The sequence below is a fragment of the Zeus faber genome (genome assembly GCF_960531495.2).
Source record: "Zeus faber genome assembly, chromosome: 21".
Classification (NCBI taxonomy): Eukaryota; Metazoa; Chordata; class Actinopteri; order Zeiformes; family Zeidae; genus Zeus; species Zeus faber.
Window position 1 is genome coordinate 10,350,671 of NC_137208.1, and position 24,931 is coordinate 10,375,601.

The following is a 24,931-nucleotide window of genomic DNA, read 5'->3' on the forward strand; positions in this document are numbered from 1 at the left end:
GCTGCTTTCACTGGATTGCAACTTTCTGCCCATTTCCCATTAACTGCTTCTATATCCTTCTACAGTATATAGTCCATAGACGACCTTACCTTTACTCACTTACTTTTTAGTGTTATAGCCATGCGCCCACACTGGGTTCAGCATAGGGCTACCCCATGTTAACTTCCAGGACATCTGTGTACATGCAGTTTGGGTTTTTTTTCTTGAGTTTCAGCTGACTTCTTATCCCTTCTTGATTTTCACATTTTTTCTTTCTTTTGCTGCTGTAACACCCGAATTTCCCCACGGGGTTAATAAAGTTGTATTTCATACAGGTAAAAGGCAAACAAGCAAATTGCATTTAATAAAAATCTGCAAATGTCCTACTCAGTTTAAGTGTTGGGTCATGACTTTAGACGGAGACACTGAAGGACCACGATCATTGCTCATCAGTGGAGGACTTTCAATCATTGTTTGTCTTGAATTATTGGTCTCTAATTATTAGCCTTGAGCTACTCCTTACAATAGTCAAATAACAACATAATGAATGTGTTCAGCTATCAAGGTTTAATGTCCCACAAAGGAGGGAAAATAATAAAAAAAATATTTACAAGAAATGCAAAAAAATAAAATAAAAGATCACATTTCAGTATGTGAATGACCCCAATTAACTAAAGGTAAAAAGGTTTGCTTAATCTATGAGAAGACCGGTCGACCTCACACACGATGCAAGATTAAAAGATACTAAATTCTTAACACGTATATGTGAAAATGTGCAACGAGCAGCTATGCACAGGATCAGTCACTGAGTTCCTCTTCATCGCTGAAGTATGCACTCTTTTTGATCCGAGGTTTCTTGGAGTCGTCAGACGTGGAGGCTTCAGCGGTGTCCTTGCGGGCCGGCGCTGCCCGCTTCCCACAGTGCTGCTCCTCCTCCAGACGGGCTTGCTGGGAAAGACACATGTACACATTAACTTCACCATACAATACTACAAACCAGTCGCTTTGTGGCAGAATTTCTGTTCTAGCTACACCGATTTGTAAAGACCAGACCAACCCTGTTAATAATACACTACATATTGCTTCTTTTTGTTTTTTGCCAAATTCCAATTGATGATAAAGACATACTACAGATTTTCTTCGGTTCAGATCATTCGTTAAAAAAAAAAAATAAGAAAATCCACCCAACTCTTAAAATAAATCCAACTTTGCTCATATTTTGTCTTTAATATCTGCCTCCTAACCTGAAAGGCGATGGCTTGACTCAGACTGTCCAGGGCTGGATCTTCACCCTCCTCCTCACTTTCTTCTTCTTCTTCCTCACTAATTTGGGAAAAAATGAGATACGATAGTACTTTATTGATCCCCGCAGTGGAAATGTAGGCGTTGCAGCAGCTCCACGGGGAGGCATTCGGTGCAGAGTAAGAGTATGAGGCTGTACACTAATATCACAATATATACATTCCAATAGCAGTTCAAGAATAAAAAGAATATGTAAGTACCGATAATAATAATAATAATGGGCTCAATAATGTAGGGCATACTTTAAAATGCAATGAAATATACAGCATAAAATAAAATAAAATATCTTGAGACCAAATCTCATAGGAATGAGTATAAACTATGGTGATTGCTTTGAGACTATACTTACACCTGCTCTGCCTGCTGAAGCTTTTTCTTCTTTTTCTTCTCCTTCTTCTTCGGAGGCTCCCGCTCCCCAAGTATGTTTTTAGGGCACGCATAGCTCAGGTGTCCTGTATCCTGTCGTGCAAGAAGATAACAGGACATCAATGAGACCGCTAATGTTAACGTCAGGACGTCGGGGTGTAGCATGTAAGTGGCAGTGACACGGTGAGAGTCACAACAGGGGGGAGCAAATAGAAATTGTTTTTTCAGTTTTTTCCACACATCACCGTGTTTTTGTTTTTAATGTATTTTACATGACTAGAACATACACGCTCAAAATGTAAGACTTGCTAAGAAGTTTTAATGACACAGTTTAAGAAAATGTCAACGATTCAGTCCCCTGTTCAACAAAGGAAGATAAAACTGCCGGTTATAGTCATACACCGGGGAAAGACACTGTGTTCTCAGTCGCTGAGCCCTGAGGCCCTGCCCCCACTGGGTCGCTGTTTTTTGAAAGTTTATTAATAATTATGCGTGTCCACATTGCACCAAATTTGACACTACAAATCCTTGGGTCGAGATAGTCGAGATAATCTAAGGACATACAGACAGACAGACAGGCGAAGATTCCTTCCTTTATAGTTAGATTAGATGAGATTTTGTCATTTAACAGTCTGTAAAAAGCACGCGAAACCCTAAAAGATCAAGCCACATGTACCGACCACGTTAGACATCTTCTAACAATGGGATTTTAATGGTCTCACCCCACATTCATAACATTTGGACTTGTCTGAGTAATTTCGTCTCCGGATGAACTCAGTTGCTCGCCCATTGTCAATGGCGATGCTTGCCTTCACTGTTCTGCCAAAAAGCTGAAAAAGAAAAAGAAAAAACCATCTTGAATCATTGCCATATGTACACGTCTATTAAAGAATCTTCACAGTGCTGGGAATGAATCAGTCAGACCTTTTTATTATCCAGCCTGGTTAATCACCGTAGTCTCACCTGTTTGTTGTTCAGTGCTCGTGCACAGTTATGGGCTGATTCTTTGTCCAAAAAGAGAACAAACGCAACTCCTTTACTCATGCGGGTGTCTTTATCCTTAACAATTGTAACCCTGAGGATAACATGAAAAAAAAGTATGTTTTGGGCTTTATTCAATTTTTTAAAATGGTGTGTCTCAGATGAAAATAGATCACTTTAATATATATATATATATATATATATATATATATATATATTTTTTTTTTACATCATTTGGTGTTTTGTATTACACTTGTTTTAAGAGGAATATGATTAAGAATGAACTTACTTTACAACTTTTCCATATTTCAAAAATAGCTGAAATGAGAAAAAGAACAGACATCTTGAGTCTTTTAGTGAATAGGTTCTTTGCACTGCAAATGCATACAATATGCGTTGTATTTAGCAGTGGTGGAAGAAGTACTGAGACCTTTTATTTAAGTAGTAAAAACAAATACCCTGACACAGAATTACTCTTGTAAAGGTGAGAGTACCACACTGGAATTTCTACTTAAATAAACATATAGTGCCTGCTATTAAATGTACTTAGAGTATTCAAAATACTTTTTTTCCCTCCTCTTCTACAGATGAGTGCTCATTCATATCCTGAATTCAGTTTACTATTAAAAAAAAAAATCTATAGATAGTGTGAAAGTAAAAACTCAGAGTAACGTATTTCTTTTTAAATAAAGTAACATTGACTGCCGAAAAAATATTGTTGCGTAAAAAGTGTAGATATTTTTGTTTACAATGTATTTAGGTATTTTGTTCCTTTCCACCACTGGTACTTAAGAGATATGCTGTGCTCACACATAGCTTAGTCAAATGATGGATAGTTTTATATAAGGCCATTCTCCCATCGGAGAAGTCATACCATACCTTATGCAGGTCGTTGTTGGTCAGGGAGAAAGGCAGGTTGGACACATACACCGTGCTTTTACTAGGTGCCAAACCTCCACTCATGATGATCGCATTTGACAAGGAGCGGACGCTATAAGAGAAGAGCCATTCTTGATGTCAACACTCATCCAACAAACTCCATTGATTGCTATCGCAGTTGACGGAATCCAAATCAAACCCTGTTCATTTGCTTCAGTGCATTTTCATACTCAAGGAATTGTCTTGGGATTTGTTGGTGGGTTGTTGTGCAGACAAGTAGCAAAGGTCTAAAAAAGGTAAACAAAATATATGGAAACAAACAGAGTACTCTTCACTTAACGGCCGAGTTCTAGGACCAGGTCGTTAAGCGAAATGGTCGATAGGCAGGACCCGTGCAATTTCACAGTAAGGGGGCGTGGTGATTGCGAACGCTCGTGTCGTGAATACTGACAGACTGCGGGAACGAGACTGAGAACGGCGATGAGATGAGATGTATACAGTGCATATAGTATATATAGTGTATATCGTATATAAAGGGGGATGCGCGATGAGATGCTTGACGCTAAGGCGCCGCGCGGCGCCGCGGCAATACAGCGTACAATAAGCGTACTGGTCTGGGAGCTGGTCGTAAGTCCGAACAGTGGTTGAACAGGTAAGTCGTTAAGTGAGGAGTACCTGTATACAAAATGTGTTATAAGCACAGGGTCAATTAAAAGGAAGCACATACAAAACAATATGCGGTGACAATAAAAGTAATCACACAAACGATAGATAGATAGATAGATAGATAGATAGATAGATAGATAGATAGATAGATAGATAGATAGATAGATAGATCGTAGTGTCCGCATCACTGTTTGACAGTTCAATAGTGTTGTTTACCAAGTTGGCTAACTCTGGTCATACTGACATTCGGGTCATTAGCACACAACATTTTTTTAGTCGGGGATCAGTACATTTCCACTGCCATAGATAGATAGATAGATAGATAGATAGATAGATAGATAGATAGATAGATAGATAGATACTAGTGTTCAACATGCTTTCCCCATCACATTTACGTTGTTAAACATCAAAGTGAACTCTGTGTTCAAATAGGCCGTTTGCGATCACAGTCCACTCACCTACAGACCCAGATCTTTCGACCACAAGCGCGTAGTCTGGGAACCGTCAGGGTGAACGAAGATAACTCCCAGGAAACAATGTGTTTACACCGACATGTTAAGGAGGCCATTGAGCGACGCGTGCTGCGTTCTATCGGCCCTCGGGAAGACGGGTAACTCCGAGTCGGTAGCCCCTCTTCCGATCGTAACTGTGAATTAATCAATAATTTTCTCATAATATCAATCTACGTTGTAGTTCAGATCGAAGTTAGACGTGTTTTCAAGGGGGGGGGCATGCAAATGGATCTTTTTGCCGTGCACGGTAAGAGGTTGACGTTTTCCGAGTTTCGACATTTAACGGAACGCGGCATTAGCTGGTATCGTCGCGGGATAATTACGTCACACGACGCAGCTGGGACGGAGCTACAGTGGGAGGCTGGACGGTGAGAGCGCTCTCGTGGCTTTCGTCTAAATATTTCTCGTTTGAAATGTGTTGAGGGGCTTTTTTTTTTCCCCCACCCACCACCACCGACCGTGTTTTGTTGTGAGTGTTTATATACCGCAGGTGTGTCGGTTCTGGTCAGCTTAATTGCCCACCCACCCCCCGGTCACATGAAGCGTGGGTCATTTTCATGTAAACGGCTAACTGATTAGCATTTGTACTGTTCCATATAATATGGACCATGTGTTTACGTCCGTTCTAGGAGTCCTAAGTTTATATTTCAGCAAGCAAAACAAAGTTGGCTGCTGTGGGGACTGTGGATTTCACCTTCGCGTCATATGCAGAAGTAGTGGCATGCGACGGCGGAATGGTTTGTGTCCACTAAGCACTTTGACTTGTAGCTTTGAGGCGATAACAAGGTAGCTGCTCGAAGGTCTCCAGTCTGTGTTGTAATCGAGCCCAGTATCGTCACTTATCTCCCGTTAAAGGGCACACCAGGTAGTTATTGTAAAATAATACGGGCGTTATATGGGGTTTGAATTTGGATTCTTTCATTCACTTTTATAGATATACCTTTATGCCTTTTGGTCGTATATTAGTTAGGAGGTATTCATTTCAACATACGCGTTTAATCTGGTTTCATTGTTCCGTTCTTTTGCCTGTTACCTGCTTATTCTAAATTCAAGACCCCTGCCCCCCCCAACTCACATTAAACATATTACAGTGCCTAATGATGGCCCTCTCTATCTGACCTGAAGGAAACCATTTTAATAACAGCCCATAGAATCATGGAGTTCAGTGGTTACGCAGCAGTCCTAAGGTACACAACGGTGATTCGGGGGCAGAAATGGCATCAACATGGTTTTCTGAGGTAGCCGGTTCGATCGGAGATTTCGGCAGCAAATACCTTATTCCCAGCAATATTTGCTGGACAACCAAGGGCGTACGTAGGGAGCTGGGATTGGAAGCCTGGCGATGGATGTTGGGCGGGTGGTTGCTTGCACCGGGAATTTTAATAAACAAACAATATTTTACATCATTATTGTTGTACAATGCAAAAGTGGTTTAACGCGGTCAGCAAAGTGTGGCTGGAGGTGAACCAGAAACCAGAGACGCATCTTAAAAATACCTTCAGACACCCTGGATTTATACTTGGTTATTTTGCAATCCTGACGTACACGTTTAAGATTAATTATTAGAAACAGAAGAAGAAGAAGAAACAGTCTTTAATCGTCACACGACACTCCACAACACATGCTTACACACACACATGCACATGCTTGATGGTGGCCGGTGAAATGGCTCCTCTGCTTTTGAAATAAACATTTTATTAGAATGGTAGATCCAGGAGATTCCTCCCGCTCTTGGAGATGGACTATTTACTTTCACATACTACGAAGGGGATAGTCATGGGAGTGGAAAATAACTGCGTCCTGCACCTGCCGAATAAGATTGTAAACTGTGACACTAGGAGTGTGGCAGAGTGTACTGCATTCACTCCTTCCAAAGTGTATCTGTATTTCTCTCTTTATTCTACTGAATACATTTTGTTAATAGAATCTCAGTTTGTTTCCTGATAGGGAAGCATGCTTACCTCACCATCACGCAGTGGAATTTCTCTCACAGGGCTCAATGCAAATGATAGAAGTCCTTTAGAATGCAAATTTGGTGCATTTCTGTTGACTGAATATTGTCTTTATTTTTTCCACAGATTATTAAATTCTTACTTTAAATTTTTTTTCACACTACTTTGTGGAGCCATTGTGTCAACAAGTAAGTCAGTGATCAATAATCATATTTCAAAGTTTTGTTTGCCTGTACAACTAATTAAACACATTTTTTAGATGATGTTAATATCCTAACGTGAGCTGAACAAACATGCACAATATTAAACATTGTAGAGGGATTCTCTTAGTAGTACTTTTTATTCCATATACAGTATGTAGATGTCCCTTTCCATGTTTCCCTTGTCCTTGTCCCTGTCCACTGCTCATTGATTAATTTTATCTTAATGCCTTAAGCACTTTACTGCTTAGGGTCTTAAAATAATTATTAACAAATGATTAGTCTTTTCTCTCTCTCGCCATACTTTAAGCTCATCTTCTACATTACAGCTACAAAAGTAATTGGGATTCATTAAAACAAAGGTTTTTAAACTTATCTGGAAACCAATGTCTTGCACGGTGTATTCCTGAATGTTTTTAGCATGACAGTATTGCATTAGGACAATTATATCAGAAACATACAAACAAACTGATAAATGAGACACAATGTTTAGAAATGGCCCTTTTGAATAAACCATTGTCTCAAAAAGTCTTGAGATGCTACAATCAAACCAAATGGGAGGTCAGAGTTTTTCACTGCATGATGATTCTGTTTCTCTGCCTGTTGTAGTGGCTTACAGGAGAGAGAGGAGCTCGCGGGACCCCTATGACGACCGCTACATACCCGAGAGAACGGTGAGCCAGTTAGAATTAAATGAAATGTAAAAAATCAAATTTTGGATTTTATTGCTATGATTGCCATTGTTCCAAGACATTCAGAGGCAACTGTGCCGACAACAACTGTTACTGTTTGAAACTACATGTGTATTTGTAAATTTGTAGATTATAATTATCTGATAACATCCCGAGGCTCTGCAGATGATTTCTGGTTTTATGTGATTCTACCAAATGGGGGGGGGGGGGGGGGGGGGTGTGTGATGACCTTAGTGGCACTTCTAAAGCACGCAGGGTCATTCTTTTTCTTCCAGATGTGCCTTTGCTTGTATTTTAATAAAATGCGACTTAAACGTCTGAGTTAAATTATTTATTTTATTCACTTTACCTTTATTTTTCCAGGTAAGTGTGATTGAGATCAGAATCTGTTTTTCACAAGAAATTGCCCAAGAAAGCAGCAGACAATATCACCGAGTACACAACATCAAACCCAACACATAATGCAGTGGGAGCACTGCAGAGTTGTATTTAGGATTATTGTCGGTACTATTTGCTTTTTGGTAGTCTATTCTTATATTTGTTCACTTTGAATATAGAAGTGGCACAGCATGATTTAACTTTAGTAGCGCTGAAGTTTCACTCAGGAAATCGGATGTGACTGGTCAACAGAATGTCTCTGCATTTTAGTAACAGCGGACATAAGAGATTTCTTCATCACGTCACTGTAAAATGTCCGTCTTCGTTCAGATCATGTATCCCCGGGCGGCCGGGCCGGGGGAGAGGAGGGGGCCGTTTGGCAGGCCGGAGGATGACTACGGCCGCGGCGGCTATGAATATGACGGAGGGCCTCGCTTTTTCCCAAACGGAGGCGGCCCTCGCAATTACCACAACGAAGATCAAAGAGGCTACCATGCCGACAACATGCACTTCCCCGCAGAGCGCAGAGCCGTCCCACCTTCAAGGAGGGTGAGAGGATTTGTGTCACGCCTTTTTTGTATTCAGTTTGTTTTTGCACATTGAGATTTGATTATGGAACACAAAAGAAAGGTAAAATAGAACAAGAAAATAGGCGTAAAAAAAAAAGGTTTGTTGGGGTAAACAAATAAAACATATGTCAACGCAGGGGATGAAATGATGATGCGATGCCAAATGAATTGAACTGGAAGAAACTTTCACCACAACAAATGGTGAATAAAATAGAAACTGTATGATGGTCCACTTTGCCAGAGCAGATCATTTCAGCTCACGGATTGTTCAGTGGATGTTCTGGATCTTTGAATGTGTACAGGTGAACTTTCTGCAATTCTTTATTGCAATTTCTGACTTTATAGTTGTGTCTTTCATTTTAAAACATAACTTGAAGACATCTTAATGACCTGAAATTTGATAATCCAAGTATTGAAACATACCTTATATCAGATACATTAATTTGAGGTTGTGGCGGGAGATCAGGAATGCCCACACCAGAATGGGACCATGCCCAAACAATGTCGTAGGCTGTTCTCTACTGCCCCCTGGTGTTGGCAAGACTAACTCTTCTAACGAGACGAACACTAAGTGTCAAATCGCAGATGCCTAATCCTACAATTTTTTTTGAACCTTGGTAGACACATTCCTGTCTGTCTCATGACCTGTGCACTGCAAGTATTTCCACCAACTACCATTATTTAATGCATATGGTAGTGTAATGCATTTTTAATTTTATTTTTTCCAAATGTGAAGGTGACACTTCTGTTGTATTTTCAGCAGGAGGACTATCCTTACAGAGGTCCCAGGGAAGAACCCCACACTGGTGGACGGCCCATGGAGTTTGCGTAAGACTTACTTTGCTTGATTCTTGATCTGTCTGATTTTAGTGATGTTAAGCAGACAAACAATGACTGTTTTAATTAATTGTATTGAAGCATCCTGAAATTTCCCTAAAAGTTGCTGTGTGGTACTGTTAACCGACAGCGTAGACATTAGATGGTCAGTCTAGGGTCATTACAACATTAAATTAAAAATGTGATGCTTGAAAAAAAAAAAATAATAATAATAATAATTGGCATGTATTATATATGCACTTGATATCAGGAGACCCGTAGACCCATGAACCGATCCATCTCACTATTAATTCTCAGGTCAAAATCAGAGACGTTCAGTATGCAACATAAGTGCAATATATTTTAAACGTCATTAACACCTGTATTTTTCAAGCAACTAATCTTGCCTTTCAACATGTTGAACATCGGCCTCTCTCCACACACATGCATTGTGACCAAGACTTCTGTGTTTATTTCCTCTGGTCGGTCCAGGGGGAGTGAGGATGGCGGGGAGATCTGCAGTAGCTCGCCTCCACTTTCAATATCCCTGTGTGAAATGTTTGTTTGCATAGTACTGAGCATAAATCATGGTCTGCTCTGACCTATATTGGCCTCTCTCAGTTTATTCATTCCTCAAGGCGTACACAGAGCCACACTAGTGACATTAAGCCAAATTTCCACAGTCTGCCAATGGCTCAGAGCGAGGATGGCTCCATAGTAACGGCTGTGCAGTTTAAAGTTAGGCCTCAATTCAGTTTGCACTGGTTATTTAAAGGGGACCTCTTATGCTGCTTTTCAACAAGTTAATGTCTCTGAGGTACCGAAACCATGTTTTTTTTAAATATTTTTTTTATTTATTTATTTTGCTGAAAATACCACTTAAATAATCCTGTTCCAGGATGGTTCTGTTCCGGTATGTTTCTGTTGGGTGGCGTCACCCTCCTGAGGCCCCTAGTTCTGTGAGCCAAAGGGGTTTTAGCTTTAATTTTGGGTTACGCTGTATTTAGTCCATAAACTTGAAATGATTTCACCTCGCCATTTCCCCATTGGTATCCATTCTGGCTGTCTGTGTTTCTTTAAACACTCCAACTCCTTTTACGTCTCCCCCGAAACACGCACACACTGGAGTGAATTACCCAGAGTTACAACATCTTAAACTGTTATCACGGTTACTTTATTTGATCTCAACCATCGGCTAGAATGACTTTTTTTTTTCGGGGGTAAAGAGGCTCTTTATCATGTTTGGACAGTTTTGTGCTGCTCCTGCCTGGATTAATGCTTGGAGTCACGTCGGGTCCCTGACAAAGCACAGGGACGGAAACAGTCCTGTCGACATTCCTGGACCGTTATCCAGCCGCTGGACCAATTCCACCTCTTGCATTTAAGCCATCTGCTGAACGTAGGCACATGGGCTGAGTTGTGGCCTTATTTGGGATGTGAGCTGCCCACCCTTTTTTTGTTCCCTTTTTATTGAGGCTACTTCTAGTTGTACGGATCTGTGTTTATTTTTGCGCATGTGTTGTTGTTTTACACCCTAATGAAATGAGCATTTAAAGAAACTAACCCGGGATTGGGGTTTTCTGATCCTTTACTGAAACCACCATGCTGCACATATCCTCGCTGTGTCAGAGCTCCAGTGTGTTTGCGGTGAAGGGAAACCTTGCATTTCTGAGAACAAGAAGCGAGCAAAAACAATGTTTTGAGTTCCCTTATAGAAGTGTAGCAGGCCTGCAGTACCAACTATGCACCGTTTTGCGGACCATGCACCGGTTTTGTGGTGTTTGTGTTTTGTAATGTAGTGTGGCAATGTGGATCTAAGAGTCACGTGCATCTGTTTGTTTTATCCCAGCAACACGCGTGCACAGCCGCCTCATAACGCACGATCCCAAGGCATCTATCCAGCGCCTCGTTCTCTCCCCGAAGGTGGCAGCGACGACACATTAATGCAAGCCATCCTCAACCTGGACAGAGGGTACGAGGGAGCCACTTGAGTCATAATCCAATGGAACGTTCACATATGCATATGCAAGTTTGACTTTGCGCATCTCTTTACTGTGCTACTAATGCTATATGTACTGTTTTGAGAACCTCGTCAAGGCAGACAGTTGCTATGTGTCTTTGTTGATAAAAGACTGAAAATATCTGCACAATCCATTAAAAGAGCATACTAAATTGACGTGATACCTTAAATGGATGTGATTCGGCACCGAAGTTGCTTGCGTATTTCATTGTATGCTCATGCGTTTGTTGCCCCACTTCCTCCCCGTTGTCAGGGAGGACAGAGACCCCTTCAGGAGAAAGGCGGCCCCCTTTCCCCCGATCCGGGAGCGCTCCCCTGCTCGCCGGGAGGTCCCCCACTCTCCTCACAGCCGCTCGGGCTCCAGCGTCAGCAGCAGAGGTTACTCTCCGGACAGGACGAAGGCCTTGCCCTTCACGCCTCAGCCGGGCAGAAGTGAGTGCGGTCTAGGTCTCGAACTATCCCCTCCCCGCTCTCTTCGTGTAATGGTACATCCTGGCGCAAGGTCTTTTCTTTTTTTTGGGGGTTGGGGGGGGGTTGTTTTTCGAACTTGAATCTAAATCTTACTCAGATAAAATAGATGTAGTTGGGTTTTTCCCCCTTCCTGATGTCGTTTACAGTATATCTTTGGATGGAAATGATGATAATTATCCTGTTTTGGAATTTCACCCATGCCAATAAATTCACCAGGAAGATATTTTGTTTTGAAATAAACAATATTACGACATCAAATTAATTCCTCAGTCGACAAAGTTTATTCTCAGTTCTTTAATCTTTTTTAAGGAAGTGGATGATGACTTGAGTACAGTTTTAGATAGAACGCTTCCTGTTTTTTTTATTTTCTTTGATTTGATATTTTATTAACTCTTCGTCTTCTTCTTCTTCATTTGTATTATCCATTGTTAACTACTGTACGTGACCGCTGGCTTTGCAGGTACGGACGGGCTCGAGGGACACGCTGGTGTTCCTGAGCAACACTGGGGGGCGCTCTTTCCCCAGCACAGCGGACATGACTCCCTGGGTCTGTACACTGCATGCAGCTTAGTCAGACAGACCTGGGTCACAGACTAGGATGCTCGGTGGTTCCTCACTCTGTGTTGAAACCTTCAAAAGTTTAAGAGGGGCTAACCAGGGTAGTCAATACAGGAAACGGCATCAGCCGATAGGAAGCGCAATTAATAGCATGCGCCGTTTGAGCTCTGTTATGTGACCCGGGTCTGGGTTCGATTGATGTTGCCTCTTAAAATCTTATTCTACATTTGTTACCAGAGGTAACGTCACCAGTGGTGTTTCCAATAATTTAGTTGTCCCTACCCTTTGTGGAAGAACAGTAACACTTTCACCTCACCTCACCTCAGTTTTGGAAAACATACAATTACACAGAAAAGATGTACATATTTAAATTTTGCTGTGGGGCTATTTCTCATTTTGAAGGGGAGTCCACTTTTTTTATAGATCTTTTTTTTTTTTTTTTTTTTTTTTTTTTTAAGGGTTACTTCCTTGCCATCAGATAGGTTACCTACGATGAGCCCAAAAGTTGTTCTCATACGTAAGCCCAATACATTTTTCTTATCTTGTCAGAGTCGTCTAATCTCTTGAGTTAATACCATAAATATTTAGTAGTTGCTGTACAGATTATACAAGAACAGCATGTCAGAGGGAACTAACATAAACTGTCTTAATTACTGGTTAGACCTTTTTGTTTACATAGAAATTAAAGCTAATTTTGCCCTTCAGCTGAGACACTCAGGATAGAAAAGCCTCAATTAAACATACACGCTGTGTTGTAAAATGTGAAGGCACTCGGTGAACCAAGCCGTAAAATGCTGTTGCGGTGCCTCCATGTTCGCCGCCAGAACTACATTTCAACAACCCAACCCTCCCGATATCCTAATGCGACGCAATTTCACGAAGATCCAGGGACAGTTCTTCTGTTCTCCTAAACACGGGCCACCGTTCATCAACTCCCTGCTCGGTCGGTGTAATTTGCGCAGGTTAGTTTGTTTTGTGTGGGCGGGATTTATGCCAGTGAATAACTAGATGTCGCTTGGTATCTTTGAAATTCAATGCATGATTCTTAACTTCAGTGAAGTCAAGGCTAGATTGACTTAAAATATTATTGTAGAGGCAGCAAACTAATCCAATAGGTCAGGCATCAGGGCGGTGGGTGTGCTCGTCATGCTGCATTAGGACCAGTAGGCCCAGTTGCTGTTATTTACTCAAGATTCAAGATTCAAGATTTTTATTTGTCACATACATATACATACTTCCATACATATATGCAGTGAAATGTAATGCAACGCACCCGGTGATAGCGCACAATATGTCCTAGGAAAAAATAAAAAAATAAAATAAAAAGTAGAAAATTCCTTTCTAATAGACCGACTAACTGACTCCTAAAACGTAATACAGTAAGTGGAATACTTATAGAATAAGATAAAAAATATATAGAATAACATACAATAAAAATAAATTGAAATAAAATTGAATAGGTAGAAGGAATATGACTATGTATATACAGATATGTGCATTTAAAGTGGCATGTGAATTAATCTGTGACTTTGTGGTCTGGTCTCCCTCCAGGGTTTAAAGAACGTTATTCTAGCGAGATTTCCGGTAAGTATAGACGAGCGTAGAATGGAGGCCGACCGGTTTGAGGAGTAACAACAGTTCTCAGACGGTAATTTGGGGACCTCACCTCACAACCAGCAACTGCTTTTTTGACGCATAACCATTAAATCCGTCCCCTGGGCGCAGTGATTATCAGCTGTGAGACTCGTGTCAGTGCTGCAGGGTTGCCAGCTCGCGCCAGTTGCCATTTGGAGTTTACCAACCCCCGACTGGAGTGTAGCTGCATTTAGAACATCTTGTTTTATGCTTTCTCACAAAGGCAACGTGTAATTCTTAAATAACTGTTGAGATGCCCGGCTATGTAGTTCCCTAATTTCACAGGAGCCAGGCCGCTTGATTCCCCCTGCGTCCCTCGTTGAGCTAACATCTTTATCTCAAATTTGTACGCGCAAGGATGAAATTGGTAATAACCTCCTCGTTTGGTTCTCATTAGAGTAGACAAAGCAACTTTCCCAGAAATCTGGAGTATCCCTTTCTATGTTTAATTCCGGCTTGCGGTTTCATACAGATTTTTTGGTGGGGGTGCACACATAATCTAGCCCGTAGGCCATTTACCGGTCAGGGTAACCTGAGAGAAAGGGAGGAGAGAGGGAGAGCGTTGCTAATGTGCCCGGCACCCTGCCTGCGCCCCAACTCTGTCTGCCACTTTGTCAGGCCTCATAAAGATGCCACAGAGTCGTGTGTGTGGAAGAAGAGGGGACGAGTATTGGATGTCTGATGGATATTCCTGAAGCCGCGGTCTCCGCTGTAGGATGTGTTATTTTTCCACGGCTATATCCTCAGAATTCTCCTTTGGTCATAGACACGGTGGATTGGTGACGGGGCCTTGGGTGGCGCACAAGGTTTAAACCTGTGGGAGAAAATACTTCGACAAAAGGGGGATTGAGTCTTGAGATAGAGGGATGCAGGCATGGCGTCCATTGCGAACCTTCTGTTCCTAGATGAACGCAGACGTTCCAACCCAGGTGTATCGTGCGTCAGTGCAAAGCCCCGGCAACCACACACAGACGACACTTAATGTATTTATCAGACTTTTTTCCTGACAGGTCTGGTTTTGGGGACTGCACTTGTTCTTCACTTCTACTTCATTTCCACACCACTTCACCCGGCCCGTCTTTCTCGATGAGCTTTCTTTGTCTGTTTTCTGTCTTTCCCAGTTCCTGTCCCCCCCCCCCCCCCCCCCCCCTCGGTGACCCAACCCCTGGTCTATTCTGGTCTTATTGTGTCCATTTTTTCTTGTCACACTCTCTCTCTCAGACAAAGCTCCGGGCCCATCGAGGGATGGTTCACCACAGAGCACGGTGTCAAACAAGGTGAGTTGGCGTGGAGGCTAATGCGGTGCAACTAATGCAGTCCAACGTTAACGTTAAATCTCCTTTTTGAAAAACTGGGTGGGCTCAATATTGAAACCCCGCCCCCAATTTGCATTTGTGATGGAAGTTGTGAACGAACCAAAATGTCAGTGTTGCAACTCAAGGCCTCACCCCTTACCTGTTTGACTTGGGAAAATATCCTCTTACACAGCACTCATCCAAATGCCGGGCTGAGCAAAAATTGCTTATTTAATTTATAGCATGAGTTCAACCCCTCTGACTGTCTAGCAAAATGCATCTGGAACCCCTTAAGTCCCATCCCTCTCATACCTCTCTAAGTGTTTAGTCCCATTGAAGTATGTTAATGGCTTTTAAAGTGGCCCTCACGCGGAGCATGAAAGGCGGCAGGGCTGTGCCTTGTTTACCTGGGGTGTAAGCAGACTTCAATCACCGTGACTTGGAGGGGGAGCGAGGGATCATGCTCTGATCCGTTAGCTTTGATTTTTATTTCATCCTAATGTTGTATTTTATGTTGTAAGTAATCGAAGGCAGCTGCTCTATATCTGGGGTTTTTTGTGTCCAGCGCTCGACTCTGTAGCTCATCAACCCTCACCTTGCTGACCCGTCTCTGGATGTCGGACAAGCGGCGGAAAGAGGTGGCGCTCTGGGCTGTGCTGCGGTTCGGGGCCAAAGGGCCTGGCAAGGGCCACCCAGCCTGTGTATGTGAAGGGAGGGGGTTTAACTCATTAGCCTGAGTCATAACTTTATCACAAGATCTTCACCGCAAAGCTAAAGCGGCTCCCTGTGGAATATGTGTTTAGAGCGTTCAAAACGAACAAAAGTTTCCTTTTTCTCTTAAACAGTAAGCAGGGCTGGCATGCGTGTGGTAGTCACGAATGTGTGGCAAATGTGGCAGCCAAGTCGTCTAGGAGGTAGGCCCTGAATGCTGCCGTAGCAAAACAGCCAGTGCAAGAGCGGTTTTCTGTTGTATGATGACATCCGCCACATACCTAAAATGTAAATGACACTGACCCTTTTATTTTTTATTTTATTGTTATTATTATTACTATTTAATTTTTTTTGTTTGTTTTTCAAAATAAAGGCCAATCTCTAATAGCAGAGTCAGTGCTGTTGACCCAATTTTAAGAAAAGTTTTAATTTAAGTTTTAATGGTAGTTTTAATTATTCAATAAAATAAAAATAAAAACCCTGCAGGGCCACTCTATATTAGTTTTCAAGCAGTTTTTACTGCCGTGCACAAGCCTCATTTTATCATATCATTAGCAGCCCTCAGACCCTACCCAGAACATCCTGGAAGCAATTTGAGTGTTGCTGGCCTGGTAATGATGCTCCGGTTCAGTATATAAATATTTGTTGTATATTCACTGGATTGTGTTTTTTGCCTGGTTAAGGGGGCACGCAGGCATCTTTATGAATCAGCCAAAAAATGCATATGCTGGAGATCAAAAATTAGAACACACACTTTGACATAGCCCCTTCCGCTCACCCAAGAGCACCGCATCCCTCAATCAACTGCTGTGAGTTCACCGCGCCTACACACACACACACACACATGCGCGCGCACACACACACACGCACACACACACACACTCCTGTGTTTGATCTAGCCTGTGGTGCCATGTTGTTCTCTGCTCTCGGGGCACAAACCCATAACCTTGGCCAAGATGAAAGCACTGTGCTGTGCCCCCAGTAAAGGCAGCGCTAATGGCCTCGGCCGCCGCTTGCCGAGCCCTGCCCTGCTCTGGCTGCTGCGGCAGCTCGACAAACACACTCACTTTCTGGAGCGCACAGACAGAGCGGAGCGCAAGAGCTCAGGCAGGGACTCTTTCCTAGATGGGAGGTTAAAGAGTGGCCAGCGACCGGGCGAGGTCACCCTTAACTGCTTTATTTTTGCAGCTCAAGGTTTATTTTCCAATGGCATTACCAATATGCCTGTGGCGACTTCAAATCGAAATTTCAAACCTATCATACACAGGATGTTAGTTTTGCCGCCGCTAAATGACGTCATGAAAGTTTTGTCCTACGCCTTGTATGTGGAGGTGAGGGATTCAGATGTAGGATTTTACAAAGTGGACAGCAAAAGACAGTTAAATAGTTAAGATGGCGCTCACACACAAGGACCGAGGCACTAGACCTCCATGTGTAGCTTCAGGGGAGGTATGGGATGTATAAAGAAATAATTGGAAGATGCCTTACGAGTTAGGTTTTTTTTCCCCGTACTGCGCTAGGTCCCTCGTCCTCGCCCGGAGCCCGGCGAGTAGATACAAAATGACTCGGCCCGTCGCCCGTTTCTCCTCGTGGAGAGGCGGGTTTTAGTCATGGCTGGCCAGCCATCAAGCCCCGATAGTTTCACCAGGAAATGAGCGGGAGGAATCGAGTGGCGATCCATGTTGGCCTAATTCTCTTGTCGTAGCGCTGAGGGCATCTCAGCCACTGGTCTTGTCTTTCCTCATGTCTTAGGTCTCTTCTGTTGCAACACAGAAATTACAGTCGAAAGCCAATTTGAATGGAATTGAATGAGTTAAATTTCATTCAGTTGATGTTGTCAGCAAAATGAGTTTTCTCCGTGTTTGAGTTTTGTGTTGCAGACGAGAGCATTTTATGTCTTCATGAACCAAACTCCTTTTTCGTTAGGCCTCCACCCACGACGCTCCTGTGTGGCCACACTTGGAGAACTGAGCGTCACTTTGTTCTCCCCCTGCTACTCCAGGAGGAGATCGTTCCTGCCGAGAAGGAGAAAGAGGAGCCCGTGGTGCCGGCCGCCGTGGAGGAAAGCCACAAGTCCACAGACGATTTCCAGGAGCGACGAGCCCAGGCCATCTCGGCCAAGGCCCGGGAGATAGAGATGGTGCAGTGCTCCCGTTTGTCTTCTTGAAATGTTAAATGTAAAAACAATCGCTTTGACCTTTGCTGAGCAGATATTTCTGGCATACTGTGCTTGCATGATTTCGGTGTCTGAAAGGCAATACCGAAACAAATGACTGCTCATGTCCCTAGCTGTGTCCGTCAATCTGACCTACATGCAGTTTCACCCTATCAGAAAGGGTTTTTGGAACACAATAAGCCCTACAAATGATATTTGGTTACCTGCCAATTTAGGATGGTAACATTTACAAGCAACAAGTCAGAAATTAGCAGCATGTCTGCTGGCTGTCAATTTGCCACCAGGACTCGTTGACATTACTGGAACAACCCTCCATGACTACATAAAATTTGACATGAGTGTTTTGGTCTGTACAAATACACATGCACAAGAATACGCTTACATAAGCTAATGTAAATATGTTTATAGCTTATTTACAAACTAAAGTGGATGTATGAACAGGGGAATGTATTTTGGGAGCACTGTTTCACTGAGTAGTGCAACTCCATGCTGGCACATATGGCACAGGGACTCTCAAAACATATACACACATACACATAGCATGCATTTTCCATTAGATAATGAGACCAAAGTTGCGCAGGACATACCTTTGCCTGTACAGTAAAATCGACATGGGGGGGTTGAAACATGCCCAGTTTTTTTTTTTTTTTGTTTTTTTTTGTTTGTTTGTTTTTTTTTTTTTAAAGCTTTGCTCGGTGATCTAATGAAGGCCATGCTTGCCCTACTGCTGCTTTACGGCGCCCATTGGAGCTTAGCCAGCTCTGCCCTGGAGCACACTGGGCCCTCACATGGAGCTGCGCCACAGAGCCCACAGTGAAGCGCTCCAGAGCGTTTAGTCTGTTACAACACTGCAGCTTCCACCCCCCTGTTCCTCTCATTCGATGTGATATACATCTATTTAATTATGGAAAGGTAGGGTTGTGAGCCCCAGTTGTTGTTATTGCAACATTTAAGGATTGCAGAAGACAAGAACTAACACTATTAAACTAGATGGAGTATATATTTGTTTGTATGAATATAAACTGTTTCACAGAAGGAAAAAGTAGCATAAAGATCCACAATGAAACGTACATTGGGATGAAATAATATATACAAATAACCTATCATTATAAATAACAAATAACTGAAGTCTTCACACGAGTTAAATGGTCATATTGGTGCCCTTTATGGTCATTGTACATGATATTAAACACCAGCCTTAATCGTAGGAGTCAGGAAACGTTAGCTAGAAGGTTTTTTAAATTATTTTTTTAATTGTTTTTTTTGACGTTTCGGGGTTTTTCGGTTTTTATATCCAGCGCAGCTCATTTTCTTATGAAGTTTCCAGATTTAAATTTTTTTTTTCTTGCTGTTGCAGGGTTCTTGATCACATTTCTTTGTGTTTGTGATTGCGCTCCGCTCAGTCTGTCCTCTATGAAAGGGGGAATTGTTTGGCTGTACATATCTTAAAATGAGTCGACCCTTTTCTGTCCTAAAGAACCAGAGTATGATCCTAAATTTTGTCCACCTGCCACTGTGGTCGGTACACCCACGATTTCGCCAAATAATTTGTTCCATTTTCTGGGCTCCAATGCAGGTCAGTAACAAGACATTTCCACTGAAATTATAGGGTAGGAATACCATTTTTTTACCACAGTTGTTTTTACAATGGAACAGAATCTCCAAATGAAGGTTGGGTGGGGGGGTACATAAACTTACCAACCACAGTGCAAATTTACAAGCATTTGCTTGGAAGCTGCTATTAATTAGACCAATTCCTTCGTGCACATAAAAAAGCAGCAGATTCAAAGTTGTTTTTTTTTTTTTTTTTTTTTCTTGTTTGTTTTTCTTCTTCAGTCAAACCACGCAGGCACTTTCACATGAGCTCTGTTGAAGTGGTAGCTCTGGATCTGTTGTGGTCGTCACTTGTAGTCGCTCAACAAGCTTCATCCAGATGTTTAGTTTTCTGTCCCCAATCTGGTCTAGCCATCTCTTCTATAAGCACGCACGCACAATCCATGCACCGAGTCCGGCCTCCATCTAATTTACACCAAAACAAGTTGTCTGACCCTCGTCGATCACAAATCAAACATTTCATCGTCCGCTGGCCACCCCGCCGGGGCGTGTTATATTCACGGCTCAGCGTGTGTTAGTGCAGCTAAGTGAAATTGGTCGGCAAAGAAATCAACCCGAGCCGTTTTCTTATTGTCAAAGTTGACTTTGGCCGCGGTTCAGACTGACGAGTTTTTGTTTTTTTTCCAGTGAGTGACAAGGCATGAGAAAGCTATAAAGAGTATTAAGTTCTATTCATTTTAACCCCAGTCTTGTGTACCCAGTGATGCAAATGGGGTTTTATTCAGTCTGTTGGGCAATGTAAATATTGCTGTTGTCATGGACACGACCATCGTTGTTTGTGAAAGACATTAGAGTAGACGTCCTTTTCTAACCAAGCATGCACTAACTTCACTGATTTATATAGCAGGTACTTGGCTGCCAGTGTTGGATCACTTTCACAAACTCTCTCACCCGTCCGCTCTGCTTTTTAGACATTTAAGAAAGTGTGAACTTCCACCGATAACACTTACAGTACGGTTACCAAAATGAAATAATTCATAACATTTAAAGTTAGATTTATGTGGAAATATCTTATCGACGCACCAATGGGCATACCCAAAAGGTAGTTAAATTATCGATATTGAGGTGTCCGCTCAAAAGTGTTCAATTGTATGGCTGGAAAGTGGAAAGTGCAGGTTGAAAAAGCCGCAGTCATCCTTTAGCCACATCAAGCAGACATGTTTACCTGGCGCCCAAACATCGAATTCTAGAAACGAAAGAAAGTATAAAACCGCAAACGGGTGCGAACCCCAGTCCGGCCGCGCTCCCGTTGGCTCACCCATCCAAGGGCGGGGCCTTTCCTGCCCGGCTGGATAACAAGGGAGGGGCCGGAGGAAGTCCTGTCTTCAGCGCACAGCGTTATCTGGGAGCCACTTTCCCCTCTTCCCCTCGTCTTTGTTTAGACGGACCTGTTTGGATACGTCCTCAAAACAAACTGGCTGCAATCAGCAGAGAGCTCCGTGAGAGCGTGCGACGTTAACTCTTTTTAAACGAAACGCAAGATGTTTCAGCTCGCCAAAATGCATATATATATATATATATATATATATATATATATATATATATATATATATATATATATATATATATATATATATATATATATATATATATTTTTTTTTTTTTTTTTTTTTTTGGTTATGCTATTATAAAGTGCATGGGTTGAACCAACTGTTGTGCATCGCATTCCCCCCGGGCAGAGGTTACTGTAGAGGGTATCTGAACAATGTACCTGTTCTATGGAGAGACGGTAAAGCAGGGGGCTGTGAGGGTGGATTTCTGCATGAGGTGTTTCCTGTCGCTGTTTGTAGCCTTTTAACCACCTCGGTTTATAATGTTTCCTGTAGATGATTTAAATAACAATGCAAGTGTTTTTGGCGCGATTTAGCCGCCTCCCTACAAATCACGTATGCCTTCAATTAATGGCGCTTTCCCAGCATACCATCGTGTTTTTTTGGGGGGGGTTAAGAATTTGGAATGAACTTCTCTGGCAAACGTTCATATCGCCATAAGGAAACCATGCACATTTTTATTTCACTTTAAGACTGGACTGGAATGAATTTAAAACAACGGCTGCATGGAATATGGGGGGGGGGGGGGGGATCATCGCGGCGTCATCAGCACTAATCAATAGTGTACTCTATTTAGTCGTAAATGGGCTGAAACGTGTAAAAACACGTGTACTAGTACTCAACAAATGGAAAGTCGAGAAGTAGCACTTGGAGTTTGCTATTTTCCAGGTTTTACTTGATTTGGTGGTTACACTGGCATTCGTACCTTCGTTGGGAATAGCAAATTAATGAACATATTTGTTTGTCTTTATACCCAGTTGTTTATAGGGCTACAGAAAGGAAGCTTTCAGGTCTCTGCTGTCAATATACAGTGAAATTGCCTGATGACCTATTTGCTGCTGTCAGGACACGCTGTTTGCTCTCGAGACACTGAGCTTATATAAATAACCCCAGGAGTTGATATGCCCATGGCGCTGTAGCTACTGTTCATCTGCAGTCAATGACTACCAACTCCCCACGGATGTCCTTTTGTGCATGATTGCATGTGGGTTCACATCCACAGTTTTCTAAAACACGCGCGCGCACGCATCCCTATCCCTTTCTCCCGTAGATGGCCTCTGCCTCTGTCCCTGCCTGCGGCATGTGCAGTAGAGTTTCCAGCGAAGACTTACCCTTTCCTAGGGAGACTTAATGAGCAGAAATATTGGTGAGCTAACTCTTCTGATTCGATCACTCTGAGATGAGCGTCCAGGACGGAGAGACCAGAAGGAGGGAGACGGGGGGGGCATTAGGAAAGGGCCAGAAATGGGGAAAAGTATGAAAGAGACCCTGAGACAAAAGGGTAAAAGATGTCAGCGGAGCCATATGGATGCAGACGCTCCATAAACAGAGCTTTGTGATGGGGAGTCGCAGATGTGCACGTCTCCCTGCTCCCCCGCCCCCATCAATGCGTCATATGCAGACCTGGAATGAATAAGAATTCATTTTCTTTAACTGGCATCTTTGATGCCTGTCAGACAAAACGAAATTCAAGCACATTGACATTATTTTCTATGCACGCACAGGAATCGGCCCCTGCCCACTGGCTTCCCTTTTTATTCTTTTGATGGATCAAATGGAAATTGCGTCAGAGATATAATTTGCAGTTTTCTGTCCTGGTACTCTGGAAAGCTTAGATACGGCAATCTATCAAAATCTCACTGCTTTAAGCCTAACCTAACTAAACAAAACGAACTTTATGTTTAACTGCAGCAGGCTGGCTCCACTCTTTTGAGACCTTGGTGGCTCAGTGTGAAAAAGCGGCCCCCGAACAAGTTTCCAACACCTCTTCCCAGTCCCTTCACCAGCTGCAATAAACCCAAGGCTCGCCACTTTAAAGGGGTTTTAATTGTTCTTGACCCAGCTTGGCCAATGGCGAGGGTCCTTATTCAACTTAAAGGCAAGAAATGCTGATCAGTTGACACTCTGCACTGTGTGTAAACACCAGACTGAGCCCAGGGTGAATGACCGGGTGGCTTCGTGGCATATTTACACCTAGATGTCAGGTAGAACAGGAAGGAACTCGCCTTTTTATCCCCTCTCCCCTAAGACGGCCTTTCTAATGACTCCCAAGATCGTAGCCCATTGGAACTCCAAATCTGTGTTCTCCTAAACTATATATTTGTTTGACATTACTTTCAAGCAGTGTTCAACAGCATTGTAACCACTGAGTTATATTTCTAATACTGTCGCGTCAAACTTTGCCTCGCATATGGAGTTGAGAAAAGGTCACGTGCGTTCTTTGAAAATGCTTTTGTGCTTGAACTTCCACGTTTCAGGGCCTCGGCACTGTCGTTAGTCTTCCTCCACTGAGCCTGCCTTGTTTCCCTCTTCCCCTTGCACGCGTGTCCAGGTGTACCGCCAAGACTGCGAGACCTTCGGCATGGTGGTGAAGATGCTGGTGGCCAAGGACCCCAACTTGGAAAAGCAGCTGCAGGTTCCCCTCAGAGAGAACCTGGGGGAGATCCGCGAGCGCTGCCTGGAGGACCTCAAACACTTTATCAACGAGCTGGACGAAGTGGTACGGCAGATCGAGCCTCCGGTCTGATCGCCGCGTCCCGGTCCGATCACAAACGCTGGGGCTTGTCGGGGCAAAGATGGAGGAAGTCCTGCTGAAAAGATTTGACCAATTGGGACCGGTTCACATGAGTTTGGTCGAACGGGGAATGTCGTTCTCATCTGGTTGGGTTGCTGGACAAAAATGTCTGGGCAGATTTGGACTGCGTACACTAACACCAGAACTATGTCTCCGACCGTGGCACAGCAACACAACAAAATCTCGGAATGGTAGAGTATATGTTGAGATAAACAGTGTTATAAAATGAGACACCCTTTTTTCTACAGAAGAGACTTTTTTTTTTTTATTATGCCACTTGGGATGTTACAAAGGGTATGTCCTGTTTATATTTTCTGTTTAAATAATATTTATTCTGACTAGGCGATATATTTGACCAGCTACCGGTCTTGAATCATGAAAGAAATGGTCAACATTGGGTTCATGTGCTAACATCAGAGAGAAACTGCTAGCCCACAAATTGGATAATTTTTCCATCTGTGGAAATGGACGAGCCAGGTCAGACACAACATACTGTTTTGCGTCCTGCTCTATGTAATTTAATTTTATAACAGTCAGATGTCTGAATGGGTGTCGCCAGCAGTACTGCACATGTTGTATGTTTTATTTTCTTTATTTCATTTAAAAAGGAAAAAAAATACCCTTTTCCATTTAAAAAGTTTATACTGTACAGAGTTTGTGTACTGTTCTACAATGTCAATTCTTGATTACATTTTGGAAGAATTGTAACCATTTCTGTTAAGGTTCACATCTGTTTTATAAAAAAAACTACTGGACAAACATGCTGGTCTTCCAATGTGATATCCAAATGTTAATTTAGAATGACTTATGATGTGATCACCCATCATAACCCATTGCATAAAATAATTGCAGTTAGTTTTATACAGTATATAAATGTGTTTTCAGTTGAGTTTTGAGGTAAACTTGAGATTTTTGTGGCAAAACATCCTCTTACCAGGGGGTCATACTGCCCTCGCTTTAATAATTGTGTTTAGATCTTACCAGAAAGGAAACACAAGGGCCAAACAAACTCTAAAAATAAATTGAGGGGAGGA

General features: G+C 42.6%; 2 protein-coding genes across 3 annotated transcripts; one reads left to right on the top strand and one right to left on the bottom strand.

Annotated features, from left to right (window-relative positions):
* Positions 1 to 537: 537 nt before the first annotated feature.
* Positions 538 to 4,737, bottom strand: zcrb1 (zinc finger CCHC-type and RNA binding motif 1). Its single transcript, XM_080022040.1, has 8 exons — positions 4,632 to 4,737; positions 3,508 to 3,619; positions 2,918 to 2,946; positions 2,611 to 2,722; positions 2,370 to 2,477; positions 1,631 to 1,740; positions 1,224 to 1,302; positions 538 to 927 (listed from the first exon to the last, which is right to left on the bottom strand). Exons 2-8 carry the CDS (start codon positions 3,589 to 3,591, stop codon positions 778 to 780), a joined length of 672 nt encoding a protein of 223 aa, XP_079878166.1. The 5' UTR covers positions 3,592 to 3,619; positions 4,632 to 4,737; the 3' UTR covers positions 538 to 777.
* Positions 4,738 to 5,034: 297 nt separating this feature from the next.
* On the top strand, positions 5,035 to 24,647 carry pphln1 (periphilin 1). 2 transcript variants are annotated; one of them, XM_080022066.1, is made up of 10 exons: positions 5,035 to 5,053; positions 6,764 to 6,825; positions 7,447 to 7,511; positions 8,238 to 8,456; positions 9,237 to 9,304; positions 11,142 to 11,264; positions 11,566 to 11,744; positions 15,198 to 15,253; positions 17,985 to 18,122; positions 23,655 to 24,647. In XM_080022066.1, coding segments are annotated over exons 2-10 (1,044 nt in total). In that variant the 5' UTR covers positions 5,035 to 5,053; positions 6,764 to 6,824; the 3' UTR covers positions 23,850 to 24,647. The 2 variants fall into 2 exon arrangements, with proteins under 2 accessions (XP_079878192.1, XP_079878193.1); XM_080022067.1 differs by having other exon boundaries at positions 9,240 to 9,304.
* The last annotated feature ends 284 nt before the right edge of the window (positions 24,648 to 24,931 follow it).

Bases quoted from the DNA above. Each gene is read 5' to 3' on its own strand.
- zcrb1 (XM_080022040.1), bottom strand. From the start codon at position 3,591: ATGAGTGGAGGTTTGGCACCTAGTAAAAGCACGGTGTATGTGTCCAAC. The intron at 2,723-2,917 runs GTAAGTTCATTC...TGTTATCCTCAG, and splicing joins AAATATGGAAAAGTTGTAAA to GGTTACAATTGTTAAGGATA. The intron at 2,478-2,610 runs GTGAGACTACGG...TTTCTTTTTCAG, and splicing joins GAGCACTGAACAACAAACAG to CTTTTTGGCAGAACAGTGAA.
- pphln1 (XM_080022066.1), top strand. The intron at 15,254-17,984 runs GTGAGTTGGCGT...CTGCTACTCCAG, and splicing joins AGAGCACGGTGTCAAACAAG to GAGGAGATCGTTCCTGCCGA. The intron at 18,123-23,654 runs GTGCAGTGCTCC...ACGCGTGTCCAG, and splicing joins AGGCCCGGGAGATAGAGATG to GTGTACCGCCAAGACTGCGA.